The sequence below is a fragment of the Scyliorhinus canicula genome, chromosome 14 (genome assembly GCF_902713615.1).
Source record: "Scyliorhinus canicula chromosome 14, sScyCan1.1, whole genome shotgun sequence".
Taxonomy (NCBI): domain Eukaryota; kingdom Metazoa; phylum Chordata; class Chondrichthyes; order Carcharhiniformes; family Scyliorhinidae; genus Scyliorhinus; species Scyliorhinus canicula.
The window spans coordinates 143810187-143828262 of record NC_052159.1 but is presented as its reverse complement, the minus strand read 5'-3'; the positions used below and the strand labels follow the sequence as shown (position 1 = coordinate 143828262).

Genomic DNA, 18076 nt, shown 5'->3' with positions numbered 1-18076 from the left:
GAATGAAAATCTATTTCAAGTGAAATGTGAAAATAATCAGCATCATTCAGCTCCGGCATGCAAGGTAGTTGTTTGGTCTGATTAATAGAGGCGTTGCCATGGAGAATGCACCTGATGACTGACAGTTAACTGCCAAAGCTTTGTTTAAATGACAACCAAGCAGGTTGTAATTGACCTAGAGAATAAACCAGAGAATGGCTGTCGCCTTATTTGTTCAGTTGAAACGGTACAATGTGTGCTCATGATTTCTGTCTGCAAAAAAGAGGACTCTGTGTATTAATATATGTAACCTCCAGTACTGGCGAGCGTGCCACACTGCGAGCCCGACCGACAGTCTTAAATTGGTTGTCAGAGTAGTTCTTAACACACTCAGCATGGCTTAGCAAATGTTGCCCAATTGCACAATTGTTGCCCAGTCGCACAATCATATCTCATGCTGAACACTGTTTTAAGTTTCGCAAGCGCGGGCTGGTTGGGTACAGTCAATATCTTACCTGTTGCAAACAGCCGAAGGGACATGCTGTTTGATATGATCTGCCAGTCTTTCGAACGTATGGCCTACATAACTACCATTATACCGTCACTGAAATTCATTTATCATACTTCTCATTTGTACGAGAGGCAGAAAGAACATATTTGGCTTGGCAACAGCGTCCAGTTAGTGGCCAACACCACGTTTGTTGTTACTACACAACAGTAAAGGGCTTAGCTTCACCTGTTGTTCAAAGTTTTGAGATACCTTACCCTTTCATGGTAATCTGAGGTAGACAGGACACTTATCAGGACTGAAAGTGGCAGTGTTAGACCCATTCAAGAGTTTGTGGAACAACAGGCAGTATTCTTCACAGGAAACCCACTATGGGAAGGGAACTCAGGGTACAATATGATACTGAAGGAATAATCCAGAATAAAGATACATCAGCATTGGCAGAAACTGAAGAGAATGGCCTTGATTTTGGAGCAATTGAAATTATAAATCATTCAGGATTTGAAGTCATACAGGCAGTAATAAAATATTGCATGTTTTGTACTGATGGTAGGAAAGGAAGCTAGAATGGGACATTGCCATCATATTTGAGGATTCTGACCCTTTGCTTGTAAATAACACAGATGGTGAGGGGCGGATTTTAAATGAAGGCTGGACCAAGAATGAGACCTGAAGAATGGTTACTTGGACAAGGAACAATTATTGCCTCCAACGGTATTCCAAAGCAAGCTAATGTCTTTAAAAGAACAAGTGGGAAAAATTTGGTTAAATTAAAAAGCAATCCCATGAAACTCCCAAAAAGAATGCCATTTTAAGACTTAGCACCTTTCTAAAATAGCTGCTGCAAGTCTGACGAGAAGATTCAATAAATGTGGAGACACAGGACATTTTTACTGTGTCTACGTGGGTTCCCTCCCATAGTCCAAGGATGTGCAGTTTAGGTGGATTGAATATGCGAAATTGTCCCCAGGTGGGGTTACAAGGATAGGGTGGGGGATTGGGCCAATGTTAGGGTGCTCTTTCAGAGGGTCAGTGCAGACTCGATGGGCCTATTGGCCTCCTTCTACACTGCAGGGCTTCTATGTACTAGTAATTTTCCATATAATCTCAGCAAGCTTATTACATTAATCGCACACTTAAGATTACATTTTTTATATTAATGCATGACACATCAGGCGGCATAAAACATGTCCAACAAACTCATTGGTGCTTAAACATGAAAATAACTTGGCAAAAACTTTTGAATGAATACATCGCATTGCATACGTGTGTACGTATAATTATCCAAGAATCCATACCTAGAATGTGCAAAGCTCCATGAGACCTGGTGGTATTTGCTTTGGATCCTGTTGGTAGAGCAAGTTCCGGGCTCAGGATACTACATCTGCTCTGCATATCTGACGCGGCAGGAAGCCTGGCATCTGCTGTAACTGCATTGTAACACCAAACTTCTTTCACACCTGGTATGAACCTTTGGAGAGAAAGAGAAGAGCCTGTTGACATTTTCAAAGATTGTTGCCATGTGAATTTGAAGACTAAATGTGACTCAAATTTTACTCCTTACCACATGCCCCATTTCTTCTCTAATTAGTGCTACTCTTAGGAACAGGCCATTCAGCTGTTGAAGCCTGCTCGTCATTCAATTAGATTAGTTGATCAGTACTCACCGTTGTTACATGTCCTTCAACATCCTTACCAAACAAAATGGCGAGTTGAAATTTATAATAACTCGATAGCCACAGTCTCTTGAGCGAGATTGTGTTGAACTATGAGATCAGACATGATCTGATTGAATGGCAGAGCAGGCTCAAAGGGCTGAACTGCCTGCTTCTGCTCCTAATTCCTATGTAACTGTCTTGACCACAGGATTAGCATTTCATGCATGAACCAGCAACATTCGGACATCTTTCATAAATTTAGGGATTTGTCCATTGGGCATTTGAAATGCAACTGAAAACAGGCATCGACAGTGGAATTTGTTTCATGTACTTGAAAAATCTGTTAATAAATCTGCTGCACACTGATCATTTTTTGAAAGAAAAACAAATTAAGGACTCCATAAAATTGGGATGATCATCTCAACATCGGTAGATAACAACCTCCATCTAGTCTACTGAAATATGGAAATAAAAGCCTCAAATAAAATCAAGGGATAATAATGGGTGACGGCCGCACGGGGGGGTGGGGGCCAACAACAGTGGAGTTAGGCCATGGAATTCAGCAAGGAAGTGTGTTCGAACGCAATTTAAACAAGGCTAACGGTCCATTGCCCAGTCTTGTGATCTTTATGGAAATGTTCAACTTGAATTCAAAGTAAAGCATCAAATCTTATTCTCACTGGGCCACAATAATGCTAACCTCACACAACCACTTAACAGTGTGTTTAGTTCTGTTTTCTCTTCACTTGTAAAAATCAAGGTTTTTCAGCTAATTTAGTTATAGACTGCAGGGAAATGGAAAAAAAATCACCTTTAATGTGGTCGGAAATGAAACTTCAGGACTTTACAGATGCAAAAGAGCCTCAAATTAGCACAAGCAGTTATGACAGCATAGCAGGTGCACTTCTCTGGGGATAAAATGTCTCTAGGAAGTTTTGAAGTTGTTCCAGATATTGATCTAATTGTAAGTCAAGTTTTTTTCCCCCCTACTGGGCTGGAGAAGGTGTCAATGTGTTACAACTATAGATTTAATACATCAAAAGGCTCATGCAAAAGAAAGGAGAAAGATCACACATATGAATTATGCAGGCTGCGAGACTAGACCCAATCCGCACTGTTCAAGGGGTGTGAATTACACTGTAAAACCTTAATCAAAAAGATCAAACTAACTTTTATAATATTACAGAATCACTCTGAAGCTTGAACAATGGAAACTCTGTCACTCTATTGTATTTGTCCTACAGGTATATGGTGACAAGCAAATTAACTCATTTTTACAACTGCACTTTGACTTTTTGTAGCATGCAGTAGCTCAATACCTGTATATAAACATATAATTTACTTTGTCCATCATGATTTTCGCTCTGAACTACAATATCTAGTTATGAGGAGAGGTTGGAGAAACTTGGTTTGTTCTCACTGGAACAACGGAGATTGAGGGGTGACCTGGTAGAAGTCTACAAGATTACGAGGGGCATGGACAGAATGGATAGTCAGAAACGTTTTCCCAGGGTGGAAGAATCAATTACTTGGGGGGCATAGTTTAAGGTGCAAGGTTTAAAGGAGACGTACGAGGCAAGTTTTTTTTTTACAGAGGGTGATGGGAGCCTGGAACTCGCTGCAGGGGGAGATAGTGGAAGCAGATACGATAGTGACTTTTAAGGGACGTCTTGACAAATACGTGAATAGGATGGGAAAAGAGGGATATAGTCCCCGGTTGGAAAGGGGCTTTTAGTTCAAACAAGCAGGATGGTCAGTGCAGGCTTGGCGGGCTGAAGGTGCTGGGCGCAATTCTACGCTCCCCAGGCCAGGTGGGAGAATCGCGGGAAGGCCGTTCTGGCACCCCCCGCGACTCTCCCACCCACCCCCGCAAAACGCCTCTCGGAGAATCGCGGGTCGCCGTGTTCTCCGGCCCGAATGGCCTGCCGTTCCTGACCTGTTCACGTCGGAGGCAACCACACCTGGTCGCTGCCGGCGTGAACATAGCGCGAAAGGTAAGTTTGGGGCCTGTGGGGGGCGGAGAGGGGATCGAGCACCACGGCCGTGCTCGGGAGGGGACTGGCCCGCAATTGGTGCCCACCGATCGTCGGGCCGGCGTCTCCAAGAGACGCACTCTTTCCCCTCTGCCGCCCCGCAAGATCAAGCCGCCATGTCTTGATCGGCCGAGTTTCACGAAACGCCGCTCCTAGCCTCCGGGCGGGGTAGGGGGAGGAGAAAGAGAGAGAATAGGGGGCGAGGAGCGGCCTCCGACGCCATCGTGAAACACTCCGGGTTTCACGACGGCGTCGGCCATTGCGGAGAATTCCGCCCCCTGTTCCTGCACTGTACTTTTCTTTTTTCTTTGTTCTATTCAGATTCAATAGAACAGAAAACAGGAACATCATGTGCAAGTTCAACACTTTAGTTTCCAGTGCATATTGTTGCAAGCAATTGTAGAAAACAATCTTTAAAATACAAGATTCTGTAAATATAACAAGTTAATGAGGGGGTAAAGCACTGGGACCTCTGAAATTCTCCATGGTAAACAAAAAAATGAATTAAACCATGCTCTTCAAATACCCATATTTCAGATATCTGCAAGTTAACACAAATATGCAGTTAAATAAAAACAGAAAATGTTGGAAAAACTCAGCAGGTCTGGCAGCATTTGTGGAGAGGGAAACAGGATTAAGGTTCGGGTCCGTATGACTCTTCATCAGAACACGGAGTTGTCTTAAAATCCCAAAAATGGTAGAAAATAATAATGGCCCGTAACTTCCTCAGAGTGGCAATCTCCGTCAGATTGCCACTCTGGATGAATTTACCCTCACTGTAATTCCAAAGCCACTGTCTCGCCCAACCTTCCTCACTTAGGCTGGTGAGACAGGAGGAGCGAAACAGGTCCCAGCTCAAAAGCAAGGAGTAACTGGGCAGCAGAGACGTAAGGAACACCGCCTTCTTATGTCACTAGCTGTCGTGAAGGAGATGGTTAAAGGGATAATTTAAAGGGAGCAAGTAAGTTTCAAAGGTAAGTGGTTCAGGCAATCGATGGGAGGAGATACAGAGCGGACTGGGAGGAGGTGCCGGCCGAGGGAAGACCAAATGGCAGAGGAGGCGGCCAGGGCAGACTGGACGGGAACAGGTGGGGTCCCCTGGGGGGAGTGGGGGTCATGTTTATGCAGGGTGTCCCTGCGAGGCTGCGTCTGGATGTTTAACTAGTTACTCTGGAGTTAGGAGTGATTTATTCCTCGAACTCTTTCAGAGTAACCACCACAGTAAAAGTGGCAGTATCATCCAAAGTTAGTGATTTAATTAGCTTCGGTGAGAGGAGGTTAGCACTTCAGGGCAATTGTTGGGAACCTCCTAGGGGGGTTTCCCAGCACTTCATTGGAATGTCCCCAAATGCAACATGGGGAACTCGGACGTTATGGCCCATTATCATTATGCTCAAAATTTTTACCGCAGGAGACCATTACAAGATTACCTCCAAATTACATCATACACCGGATCCAAGCAAACTCCAAATCCTCGTAAATCTTCTTGTTCTGAATCATTAAATGTCCTGCAGCTTCCATCCAGTTTATTGATTAACAGGCATTTAAAGGGTGGTGGCTCAGTTATGGATGCAGGTACCAAACCTGTTTGAACAAATCATTGATCAGGTTCCCAGAAGACATTTAACCATTTCATTACACCTCTTCAAAATGTTTCAGATTTTTAATACTACTCACAATCAAGACCTCATCCCTGTATTTCCCCCTTCAGAGCAAATTAACCTGGAGCTTAGTTCCTAGTCTACGTGGCTCAACATTGTACAGTGAATTTCTCTCTGGTTTGGCCCAGTACAAGATAATTCCACTTAAAAATGAAATTATTGAGGTTTGTGGTATATTATTCGGATTGTATTTATATGAAATCTAGCCTTGCTTCAACTTGCAATGAGGTCACTTCTGTTAATAGTTTTGAAAATTGACAACACATTTGAGTAACAAAGAAAGAAATCGATCTTGCCTATAATGCTTCTGCTGGCAAAGATTTCTGAAGTTGATAAAACGTGCGAATTAATAAGTGCTTCATCAATGCGGAGGAAGGTCTGGTCTCCACTTGCACCTATCCAGGTAGCCTTTCGACCATACTTTGATCCTATATTTGGCATAGCAGATGGTCTTGTGTTCCAGAAAGGTACATCCAAAATTGGTCTACCAAGCTGCCCTTTCTACAAAGGAAAGGAAACATTTCATTTTAACTTCCGCTACATTACCTTGATTAACAGCTTGCATTTATGTCGCTCCTTTAAAATAGAAAAACATCCCAAAGCATTATGTTCTAATTTTGATGGATGAGTTAGGTGTGGATGGCATTATGGAGGGTGAAGTAGGAACTCTTGGTACTAGAGAGAATATGAGGTCAGAAATTCAATTCAGGACTAAATAGAACAGTGTCTGGGAACAATGTGGTGTAATTTTAATAATCACTTTACACTTTCAAAATGTATACATTTTATCTGAAACTATTTCCTGGGTCAATTTTATAGTTAGCAACATGAATAATGCTCAAGAATAAACCGCTTTTCACAGACAGATGATACAATCGATCATGATAGGAAAGTCCAAAGATGCGCAGGTTAACTGGGGTTACGGGGATAGGACGGGGGAGTGGGCTTATGCAGGGTGCTCTTTCGGAGGGTCAGTGCAGAAGCAATGGGCTGAATGGTCTCCTTCTGCATGATTGCGCATTTTTATTTTGAAAACAAATAACCTTGTACGAAATGTTCATGGTCATTACTCAAGAAGGGGGTCATTTATTAAATGGCATGTAGGCTGTGGTTGTCATGACAGCCCGCATTTCAGAGTAGTACAAGTTTGAGGAAATTCTACGTGTTTATCTAATCTGAGATTGTGCAGCAGAAATTTATGTATGGCTTCAAAAACGTTCTATTTTCTTTCAGCGATATTGCATGGAAAATATTTTATTCCCATACAATCAATATTGAAAAAGTGCATAAAATAGCAAGCAAATCCTAAGAAATATATTCTTACAGAGAAGCTTCCAAATGTGAAGACTTGTCCATCTGCTAACAGTAGGGCTGTGTGGTTACTACCTGCAGTTACTTGGGTGCAAGGAGCTGGTAAGGCCTCTACCAATGTGGGCGCCCCTCTGAAACAAAAAAAATATATTTAGCAAAGTAACAAAACAAATCCCACAAAGACAATGCTTTCATTGTTTTATTAATTACCTTGAATTTACATCTCCATGTCCAAGTTGACCATGTTGTCCATATCCAAATGTATACACATCACCATTCTCCATCAGAATCACTGTAGATTATTTGGTAAACATTAAAACCCATGGAGTAATAATTTGAGTACCAATAACATATAAACATTTACTCTTCTGGAAAGAAAATGCAAATCATATTGACTAGCTCAAGTCTAAATAGTCACTTGTTAATTTCCAAACTTTTACAATTACTGGACATTAAAATTTCCTAGTTGGATTACAATTAAAAATAAACTTGGCTCCTCCAAGAAAGATCCAAGGAGTTTAGTCAGCCAGTAGCTGAGTCATACAGCCCATACAAAGCTGCAAGTGAAATCCTTAGTCTGTCCTAAAGACACAATTCAATAGTATCCTTGTATTATGGGAGTGGGCATGGGATGGGGAAAAAGAGAGGATGGTGGGGACCAGGGAGAGAAAAAGGGAGGAGGAAAGAAATAGTAGCAACGTGTTTAACTCCTTTTCACAATCCTGCTAAAATAGTTGGTCGAGTTGAATATGCATGGAGGTCAGGCAAAGCTAAGGCAGGATATTGCAGTGGTGTACACCATTAACAATTAGGGTCCCAACATGCGTCGAAGCTCAGTGATGAATAATAATCACATAGGAAGGGTTCCAAAGGAAGAACCATGGCCGGGATTCTCCCCTACCCGGCGGGACCGGGGGTCCCGGAGTGGCGGGAACCACTCCGGCGTTGGGCCTCCTCAAAGGTGTGGAATTCTCCACACCTTTAGAGGCTAGGCCCGCGCCGAAGTGGTTGGCGCCCCGCCGACCGACGCGAACGGCCTTTGGCACCCCGCCAGCCAGCGCGAATGGTTGACCGAAAGGCCTTCGCCGGCCAGCGTGAGTCCACGCATGCGCCGGAGCATCAGCTGACGTCACCCTGGCGCATGCGCCGTGGAGGGGGTCTCTTCAGCCTCTGCCATGGTGGAGGCCGTGGCGGCGGCGGAAGGAAAAGAGTGCCCCACGGCACAGGCCCGCCGATTGGTGGGCCCGATCGCGGGCCAGGCCACCGTGGGGGCACATCCCGGGGTCAGATTCCCCCCCACCCCCCAGGGCCCGCTCGCGCCGCCTGCTCCCGCCGGCACCAGAGGTGCTCTGATTCCCGTTGGCGGGAGAGGCCTGTCAGCGGCGGGACTTCGGCCCATCACGGGCCTAAGAATCGCCGCGGGGGGCCCACCGACTGGCGTGGCGCAATTCGCGCCCCCGCCGATTCCCGGGTGGCAGAGAATTCTGGCCACGGCTGGGGCGGGATTTACGCCCCATATTCCAGGAGATTCAGTGTGCTTCAGAGGGGAATGTATGGGGAGCAAACCAAAAAGTAAACCATGCTTTTAAATGGGGAGATGGGCCAAAATGGTCTTGTCTGGTAATGTACATTACTATCTCAAAGGTGATTGCACTTCAAAGTAACTCATTGGATGTGAAGCATTTTCAGATTTCCCAAGCACATGAAAGGCAGGCATGCAATTCTTTTTTCCCCCCCTCTATTCAAATCATCATAGAATGTGGCATACCTGAGTGATGGAATCCACAGCTAACCTGGATTGCTTGCAGCTCATAGTCAAGACATAGGGCACCTGGAGGGTATGTTGTAATCTTGCTGGTGTCTTTATCCCCCCTTTCTCCATTAGCATCTGAAAATAAATGCCCAAACACACAGTAATTCATGCATCAAAACACAGCAAATGGTCTAACAGTTGAGTCAATATTTACCGCAGATTTTTAACAGTAACACACAGCAACTTAGGTTTCATCATAAAGCCAAAACACACTTTTTGAAAATATAATGCAAATTTTAAAAATGCAGTCTTTGTCCGATTATTAAACCAATATTGTGGCTATGCATTATTTAGAGCTGCCAACCACTATTATTTTTTCTCCATTTGTTTAGTTTTTTCATTAGAAAGGTAGTAATGAAAAACTCACCGAAAGACAAATTTGTCAAAGAATTCTACAATGCAATTATATCAAAAACTGCAGCTACTTGGATAGTGATAGATTATTTGATTCTTTAGTAGAAAGGGCAACAGATATATGGAATTGTTCGGGTATTGTGTTCCCCTGGAGAAACATATAAAAGAGCTATTGATTGCTTAAATTAAGACACTTAAAAAAAAATACATCATTGGTATAGCTGTCCTCATTCTCTGAAAGTTCAAACCCCACATGCAAATAGGGGAATATACCAAAGCAGTAACCCTCCGAGAAGGTCTCACCATCCAGATCCTTTGATCAGTATGCTTTGGTCAGCTGTGTGTGAGACACATGCAGAACCCAGCATTTAGGAACATAGAAATCAAGCTACTTAAAAATCTAAACCTTGAGGGGTTTACAGACTCCCTCTCTGTAGGTATACATTCCACTTATTCAAGTTTGGGAATTTCAGATTCAGGTTGGCAAAACCAAAGTTTAAAATCACAAAAACAATAGAGTACAGAAATGGACCATTTGAGGGTGGCACGTGGCACAGTGGTTAGCCCTGCTGCCTACGGCACTGAGGACCTGGGTTCGGTCCCGGCCCCAGGTTAGTCGGTGTGGGGTTTGCACATTCTCCCCATGTCTGCATGGGTCTCACCCCCACAGCCCAAAGATGTGCTAAATTGCCCCTCAATTGGCAAAAAAATTGGGTACTCTAAATTCATAATAAATAAAAAGAAATAAGACTATTTGGTCTAAACTGGTCTATGCTTTACAAGAGTGTTTCTCTTACTTATCTTAAGGTCTCACATGGGAGATTGATAGTGAAGGCAAGAGCCCATGGGTTCCAAGGAAATTTGGCAAATTGGATCCAAAATTGGCTGATTGGCAGGAAGCAGAGGGTGATGGTCGAGGGGTGTTTTTCTGACTGGAAACCTGTATCCAGTAGGGTTTGCAGGGATCAGTGTTGGGGCTTTTGCTGTTTGTGCTTTATATAAATGATTTAGACATGAATGTAGGAGGGTTGATCAGTAAATTTGCGGATGATACGAAAATTGTTGGGGTGGTAAATAGTGGGGAGGACAGCCTTGGATTACAGGACAATATGGACGGGTCGGACATATAAGTAGCAAATGGAATTCAATCTGATCAGTAGCAAATGGAATTCAATCCAGATACATGTGAGGTGATGCATTTGAGCAGGACAAACAAGGCAAGGGAATATATGATAAACGGCAGGACTCTGGGAAGCACCAAGGATCAGAGTGATCTTGTTGTGCATGTACACCGGACCCTTACGGTAGCAGAGCAGATGGGCACAGTGGTTAAGACATATAGTACACTTGCCTTTATTAGCTGAGGCATAGAGTTAAGAGTAGGGAGATTATGCTGAAACTGTATAAAAGTTGTTTAGGCCATAGCTAGAGCATTGTGTGCAATTCTGAAATCCACATTACAGGAGGGATGTGCTAGCACTGGAAAGGGTGCAGAGGAGGTGTACCAGGACGATGCCTGGGCTGGAGAGTGTTAGTTATGAAGAGAGATTGGATAGACTTGGGTTATTTCCCTTGGAGAAGAGGAAACTGAGCGGGGACATGATTGAGATGTATAAAGTTATGAGGGGCATAGATAAGAGTAGACAGGAACAAACTTTTCCCCTTGGCGTAGGGGTCAATGACAAGGGGCATAGATTTAAGGTAATGGGCAGGAAGTTTAGAGGGGATGTGAGGGGGAACCTTTTTCACCCAAAGGGTGGTAGGAGCTTGGAATTCACTGCCTGAAAGGGTGGTTGAGGCGGAGACCCTCATAACATTTCAGAGGAATTCAGATTTGTACTTGCGGGCCCAGAGCACACAAAGCTATGGGCCAAGTGCTGGAAAATGGGATTAGAATGGTTAGCTGGTTGTTTTTGACCAGAGCAGACATGATAGGTCAAAGGGCCTTTTCCATGCGGTATGATTCTCTGACTCTATATCCTATTTATTTTTCCGCTTGTGTACTTACATAACTTCCTCATAAATGTATCTATGCTAATTGCCTCAACAACTCCATGCATGAGCAAGATATAAATTCTACTCACTCGCTGGGTATTTTTTCTGAATTTCCTACTGAATTTTTACGTGACTGTACTTATGACTCTAGTTTTGGATTCCCCAACAAGTAGAAAAATCTCTTACATAGGTAACGTTTGTGCCACACAAGTCCGAGGTAATAACCATTTCCAACAAGAGAAAATCTAATCACTGTCCCTCGACATTCAATGGCATTACCATCACTGAATCCCCCACTATCAACATCCTGGGGGCTACTCCATTGAGCAGAAACTGGAACTATTGTGGCTGCAAGAACAAGTCAGAGGTTGGGAATTCAGCAGTGAGTAACTCACCTCCTGACTCCTTAAATCCTGCCCACCATCTACAGGGCAGAAGTCAAGAGTGTGACGGAATACTCTCCATCTGCCTGGAGTTTTGCTCCAACAACACTCCAGAAATTCAACACCGTCCAGGACACAGCAAGTAGACTGACTGGCACCCAATCCAGCATTTTCAGAATTATTCCCTCCTTCACTAACCCACAGTGGCAGCAGTGGGTACCATTTACAAGATGCACTGCAGCAACTCACCAAGGCTCCTTCCACAGCACTTTCCAAACCTGTGCCTTTTACCACTTACAAGGACACAGAGAGCAGATCCATGGGAAGACCACCACCTGTGAGTTCCCTTCCCAGCCACACACCATCCTGGGTATTGGTAAAAACTTGCTGAAATAAGATTTCCTATTGACGATTTTGTGCCTCATCTAAAGGAAAGACTATACCACGTGCACATCAGCCAAGGTTTTCAATCAAAGGAAGGCGGGTTGGAGACCAAACTTAGAACTATTATCTCCTGGTGCAAGAAAAATGTAATCTGACAAAACAGATATATCAGGTTTGTGAACACAACCAGACACTATAGGATAGGTCCACCCATTCATAGATTTAGTTCACAGTCAACGGCAAAAGATCCCAGTATCCTTTATTTGCGGATGCTAACTTGTGCTATGCAACAGGGACAAAGAGTTTTATTTCTAATATCTAACACGTGAATTGTAAAATGCATAGTCAGATTTATTTTCCATTACATAACAAAGAGTGTTTTCTCCAGAAGAACAAGCTGCAGCCAAACAAAATTGTGGCTGTATTGAATTTTAACTTCATAAGCTATAAATAATGCAAATCAACACACAAAAAGCATCCGTGTGACATGGCTGTATGATTACTACCAATTACCAGAATCCTGTTCACTCAATCTCTCAACAGTTTAGAAATTTACTTTTTTTTTTAAAAAGAATCAGGATCTGAAAATAAAGCGTTGCCACTAGGATTTCAGCGATGCCATAACTCTGCATAAAATGTTCACATAATGGTTACTTCAAACTGTAGAAAGACACACAACAATACAATTATCTTTCCATATTTGTGTTATATCTGGGAGGTTCATATCAATACAAAGTGTGAGTGGTCACCTGTCACTCTAGTGGGAACAACTTGTGACTATGGTTTATTTGAAAGCATCATGCAATATTAAAGCGTAAGTGCAGTTGAAGCTTAAGTACAGTCAAAAGGTATATTAGTGCCAACATTAAAGAAGCCCAGTGACAACGCTAAAGTTAACAGTGCATTCAATCCTAAATCATTTTTAGCCCAGGAGAAAAAAGGATTGCTCAAACCAGAACTCAATGCAGTTGTATCCAAGTTAGTCAAATCAGCAAGTAATTACGTCAATGGTCAGTCTCTACATTTTCACTAAATACAAATTCATTCCTCTGGTTTGTTTTTAATTGCATATTCATTTAATTTAATCAGACCGACTACTTGCAATTAAATTATTGTGAGCAGAGTTCCGGTTCAAGAAGAAATTTCACACATTTAACCCTTTCTAGTCAAAGAAAAATGTATGTCCAAGATTCAAATCTTATGGGTAACTTGACCTTCCTGTTGCCCAACTCTGCAGAGGTCAATTGTGAGGCTTCAATACCGCACAAAGGAAGCAATTTAAAGGAGTTTGCTCGACACAAAATAACTGTTTCTGTCACAGTTGCTTCCCTTATGAGAGCATAAACCTTGTCAAATGGCTTTAGTAATTCAATAATTTCAATTGATTTTTGGTAGCCCAAGAAACCTCCCAATTTAAGTTTATGCTTCAAAAGAGAATTAGCAAAAAGAAACAAGATACATGATTAATTTAGCTTGTAAGTGAGGCCCAGATCCTACAAGTCACCATTTGTGGACCATTAGCTGAATTAAATTGCCCATCTCACTATTAATCATTAGATGGAGCGTTTAGGCAAAACCAGATGTTGATTGCGACACAAGTAACCACTTATAATCAAGACATGTTTGACTGGAAAGGATTAATAGCTTATTATCAAGACACAAGACAAAACAACTGGCAAGTTTTCTTTCGAATCAAGAAAGATTACAGAAAGCATAAATGCAATGCAATATGTTACATAATGTACAGCGACCTGTAAGCAGAGAAATAATTTAGCAGGAAATTATTCTCCCTTTCGTCAATGCAATAATCTCCATTCTTCAAAAATGGAATTGTAAAATTCAGAACAAAACAAGGCAAAAGAAAAATCTGAATAATAGCAAGAGACTTTCTTTTTGTACAAACTGAAGCAAACAAGCAATGTTTCAATTCAACCTAATCAAACTTAAACCAGAGTAGCTTTGTTTTCTCCTCGGGTTACTCAACGTTAAGACATGAAAAAGCAAAATCTGTTCTGTACAGTTGTCCACGTTAGACAGAGACTGAGCTGACAGAAGAATATGAATGGCAGGATAGGTTGCAGTCCTCCAGCCAGTAAGGAAGGATGACCAAGTACCTTTATGCTTGTCCCGTTTATGCTTTAGCTTTGATGGAAGGGGTCTTAGCCTGGCTATGGCCTGTTCTCGATGATTCAAATAAATGGGACCAGGAAATACAATGGGGCCTGAGGAGAAATAACTTGCACATGCATAGGAAAGCTCACAAATGAAATAACTTGTCAAAAGCAAAAAAAATATTGTTTGTCTATAATATAAAAATAAAATGGTATCGACTGTATTTGAGGCATTATGATTAAAGACTACATTAAAGGTAGCAATATAATAAAACTTTTTTAAAAATCAAGAAAAATAGACAACGAATGGCAGAGCGGTAACACAACAAATTATAAACATGATAAATTCCAAATAAATTTGATGTGCCCTTTAATGACTAAGCAACACAAAGCCTGAATAGATTCACAATTACAAATTCTGTGCAATAAAAACAGAAAATGCTGGATAAACTCAGCAGGTCTGGCAGCATCTGAGGAGAGAGAAACAGAGTTAACATTTTGAGTCCGGATGACTCTTCTTCTCAGCTAAGCAGATGAAGAACTGTGCTGGATTTTACACAGTTTAAGCGGGGGGGATGAAGCAAAATAGAAGGTATGGGATAGGTGGGAGCTAAAGCGAAATTTGACAAAGAAATCGTGGAACACAAGGCAAAAGGAGCGTTAATAGTATTATTAAATACTAAAGAAGGGGCTAGCAGTGGCATAGAGTTAAGTTGGCAGAATGTGTTAATGGTAGAACAAGGGTTAGCGCTCTGCTAAATTAAAACTTCAGAAGTGACAGATGACTCTGTGGGGGGGTTGGGAAAGTATGGATTAAGAAAGGGGTCAAGATAGAGAGTTCACGGTCTGAAGTTGTTGAACTCAATGTTAAGTCCAGAAGGCTGTAAAGTACCTAGTCGGAAGATGAAGGACTTGGGTTCAGTTTCTTTATTTCCTGTATCATTATTTAATAAAACGCACAATACAAAAACACAAGTGTAAAAATTTATTCAACTTATTTTTTGAGAAATTTGAGTTTTGCACATCTTGCAAAATAACAGATTTTCAATAATAAAAACCCCTACATTCAGATTATCGTCTTTCTGCTTTGAAACAAAGCCTGAACAAAATTCATTACACCCATTGCTCACACTAACCGTGATGACGACCTCCCTGGTAGTAAGATGTTAAGAGAATAAATAATGATGTTGGAAACCCATTTGTAACATGTGTGGCCTCAAAATGTTTTTAAACTTAGCTGAAAGCAGATCACAATCTTTTTTGTGAAAGATATTGCTAATGAAATCATTACTTCCGTGCCATAAGAAGCTTTTATGTTTTGTTACAAATAAATTAAACAGTATTTGAGTCATTCCTTCACCCAAAGAGGTGGCATTCGGTAAAAGAAATTGTCCACCTGAAGTGGTCACAGTTGGATAGGAAAATATACTCCCAACACTTCATCATACATGACAGAAGCTAGGGGGTTAGTTATTTCTTATACAGTTGGCAAAAGGAGTAGAATGCTGGAAAGCCAGTGTCGTTCGGAGGCTAGATCGGCCAAAGCGGGGGAAGAATGCAGGAGCAATCTGAATCAGGAATTGTTCAGGGAGGTTGACGCAGCTCTGGTGGCTCTTGATTACTTGTTGACCCAGCAGGCTGAGGGGAGTCTAAATTCGCAAAGCGAAAATTGTATGCACTTGGGAACAAGCCGAGTAAATACTTGGCTTTTTTGACTAAGAAGAGGGCCGATTCTAGGGCTATCCCCTCTGTGCGTGATTCTGGAGGTAGCAGACTAATTAAAATCAAAGATCTTAAGAGGGCATTTTGGGATTTTTGTATGCTGAACTGTATACGTTGGGCCAGTTTGGAGAATGAATTGACATGCATAGAGCGCTTCTTCTCTTCCCTCGAGCTTCCTACAGCTTCAGAGGATCAACAATTGGTCCTTAATGCTCCTGTCTCCAAAAGAGAGGTGGTTATGGCCATTAGGGAGCTCCAACCGGGCAAGGCCCCTGGGCCAGATGATTCTGGACGCGGGTTTTACTGGGAATTGAAGGATATGTTAATAGATCCATTAATTAGTATGTACTGTCATTCATTTGAGGCAGATCTTTTACCCACTGATGCTCCGGGAAACAAATATTTCCCTGATTTTGAAGGCAGGCAAAAACCCGGAGTATGCTTCCTATAGGCCAATACTGCTTCTGTATATGGATTCAAAATTCTCTAAAGTGTTGGTGCAATGTTTAGAGGGAATTCTCCTGTTCATCATTCGCGGGGACCAAACTAGGTTCATAAAAGGTCGGTTTTCTAGCAATAATGTCAAACGGTTACTGAATGTGATCCAAGTTTTCCAAAAGCGGATGTTAGATGGGCTAGTGATTTCCCTAGATGCAGAGAAAGCTTTTGATAGGGTGAAATGAAATTACTTGATTCATACGATGTGGAGATTGGGCCGGGTGAAGAACACGTTAAATGGATTCAGATGTTGTATCATAGGCCATTGGCGGTGGTGCTTACGAATGGTTATAGATCTGAGGATTTTGGCCTTCAGAAGGGGACTAGACAGTGCTGCCCCTTATTCCACTTGCTGTTTGCATTGGCCAGAGCTTCTAGTGAAGGCTATCAGGCGAGATTCTTTGATATTTGGGCGGCACTGTGAGAGGAAGCAGTTTAAGATCATGCTTTAAGCTAATGATGTGCTAGGGTTGTGTCGACGGCTGACATCTCAGTCCCCACTATTATGGGCATGGTAGATCAATTTAAAGAACAAAGAACCTTAAACCTATGTCCCCATGTAATTGACTTTTCCACCCTGGGAAAAAGAATCTGACCATCCACTCTGTCCATGCCACATGGCTTAAGGTGCAAAGGGGAAATTGAGAGGAGATGCGCATGGCAAGTTTTTTTACGCAGAGCGTGCCGAGTGCCTGGAATGCCCTGCCGGGGAGGTGGTGGATGCAGATACGATATTGACGTTTAAGAGGCATCTTGATGAATACATGAATAGGATGGGAATAGAATGATACTGACCCCGAAGTTCAGAAGGTTTTATTTTAGGCAGGCATCATGATCAGCACAGGCTAGGAGGGCCGAAGGACCTGTTCCTGTGCTATGCTGTTCTTTACTGTTGTTTGATGGGTTTGGAAGGTGCTGTCACAGGAGGCTTGGAGAGTTCCTGCAGTGCATTTGTCGACAGTACTGACTGCTGCCATTGTGCATCAGAGGTGCTGGGAGTGATGCTTGTGGATAGGGTGCGAACCAAACCTGCTGCTTTGTCCTGGATGGTGTCAACTTTCTTTAATATTGTTGAAGCTGTAGTCATCTACGCAAGTGGAGCGTATTCTATCACACTCCTGACTCGTGCTTGTAGATTGTGGACAGGCTTTGGAGTCAGACAGTGCGTTACTCGTTGCAGGATTCCTAGTCTCTTACCTGCTCTTCTGGCACAGTATTTATATGGCTAGACCAGTTCAGTTTCTGGCCAATGGTAAGCCCCAGGACTTTGTTACTGGGATAGTAACACCACTGAATGTCATGGGTTGATGGTCATTGCCTGCACTTGTGTGGCATAAATGTTACTTGATACTTGTCAGCCCAAACCTGGATATTGTCCAGTTCTTGCTACATATAGACATGGACTGTTCAGATTCTGAGTCACAAATAGTGCCGAACATTGTGAAAATATCAGCGATCATCCCCACTCTGACCTTAAGATGGAGGGAAAGTCAGTGATGAAGTGCCTAAAGATGATTTGGTCCAGAACACTCCCTAAGGAACTCCTGCAGTGGTGCCCTGGAACTGAGAAGATTACTTCCAACAACCACAACTATCTCCCTTTGTGCTAGGTGCGAAGTCCAAGTCATTGAAGCTATCAGGGCATGTCAAGCTAGCAGTTAATAAA

At 42.5% G+C, this 18076-nt stretch overlaps 1 protein-coding gene across 1 annotated transcript in view; it reads right to left on the bottom strand.

The window, feature by feature from the left end:
• Window positions 1–18076, bottom strand: part of mycbp2 (MYC binding protein 2) — a 212614-nt gene that overhangs the window by 110904 nt on the left and 83634 nt on the right. Inside the window, 7 exon segments of the mRNA XM_038817780.1 lie at window positions 1786–1958; window positions 5609–5762; window positions 6136–6340; window positions 7164–7281; window positions 7361–7442; window positions 8919–9038; window positions 14194–14301. Coding sequence (XP_038673708.1) covers window positions 1786–1958; window positions 5609–5762; window positions 6136–6340; window positions 7164–7281; window positions 7361–7442; window positions 8919–9038; window positions 14194–14301 — 960 coding nt within the window.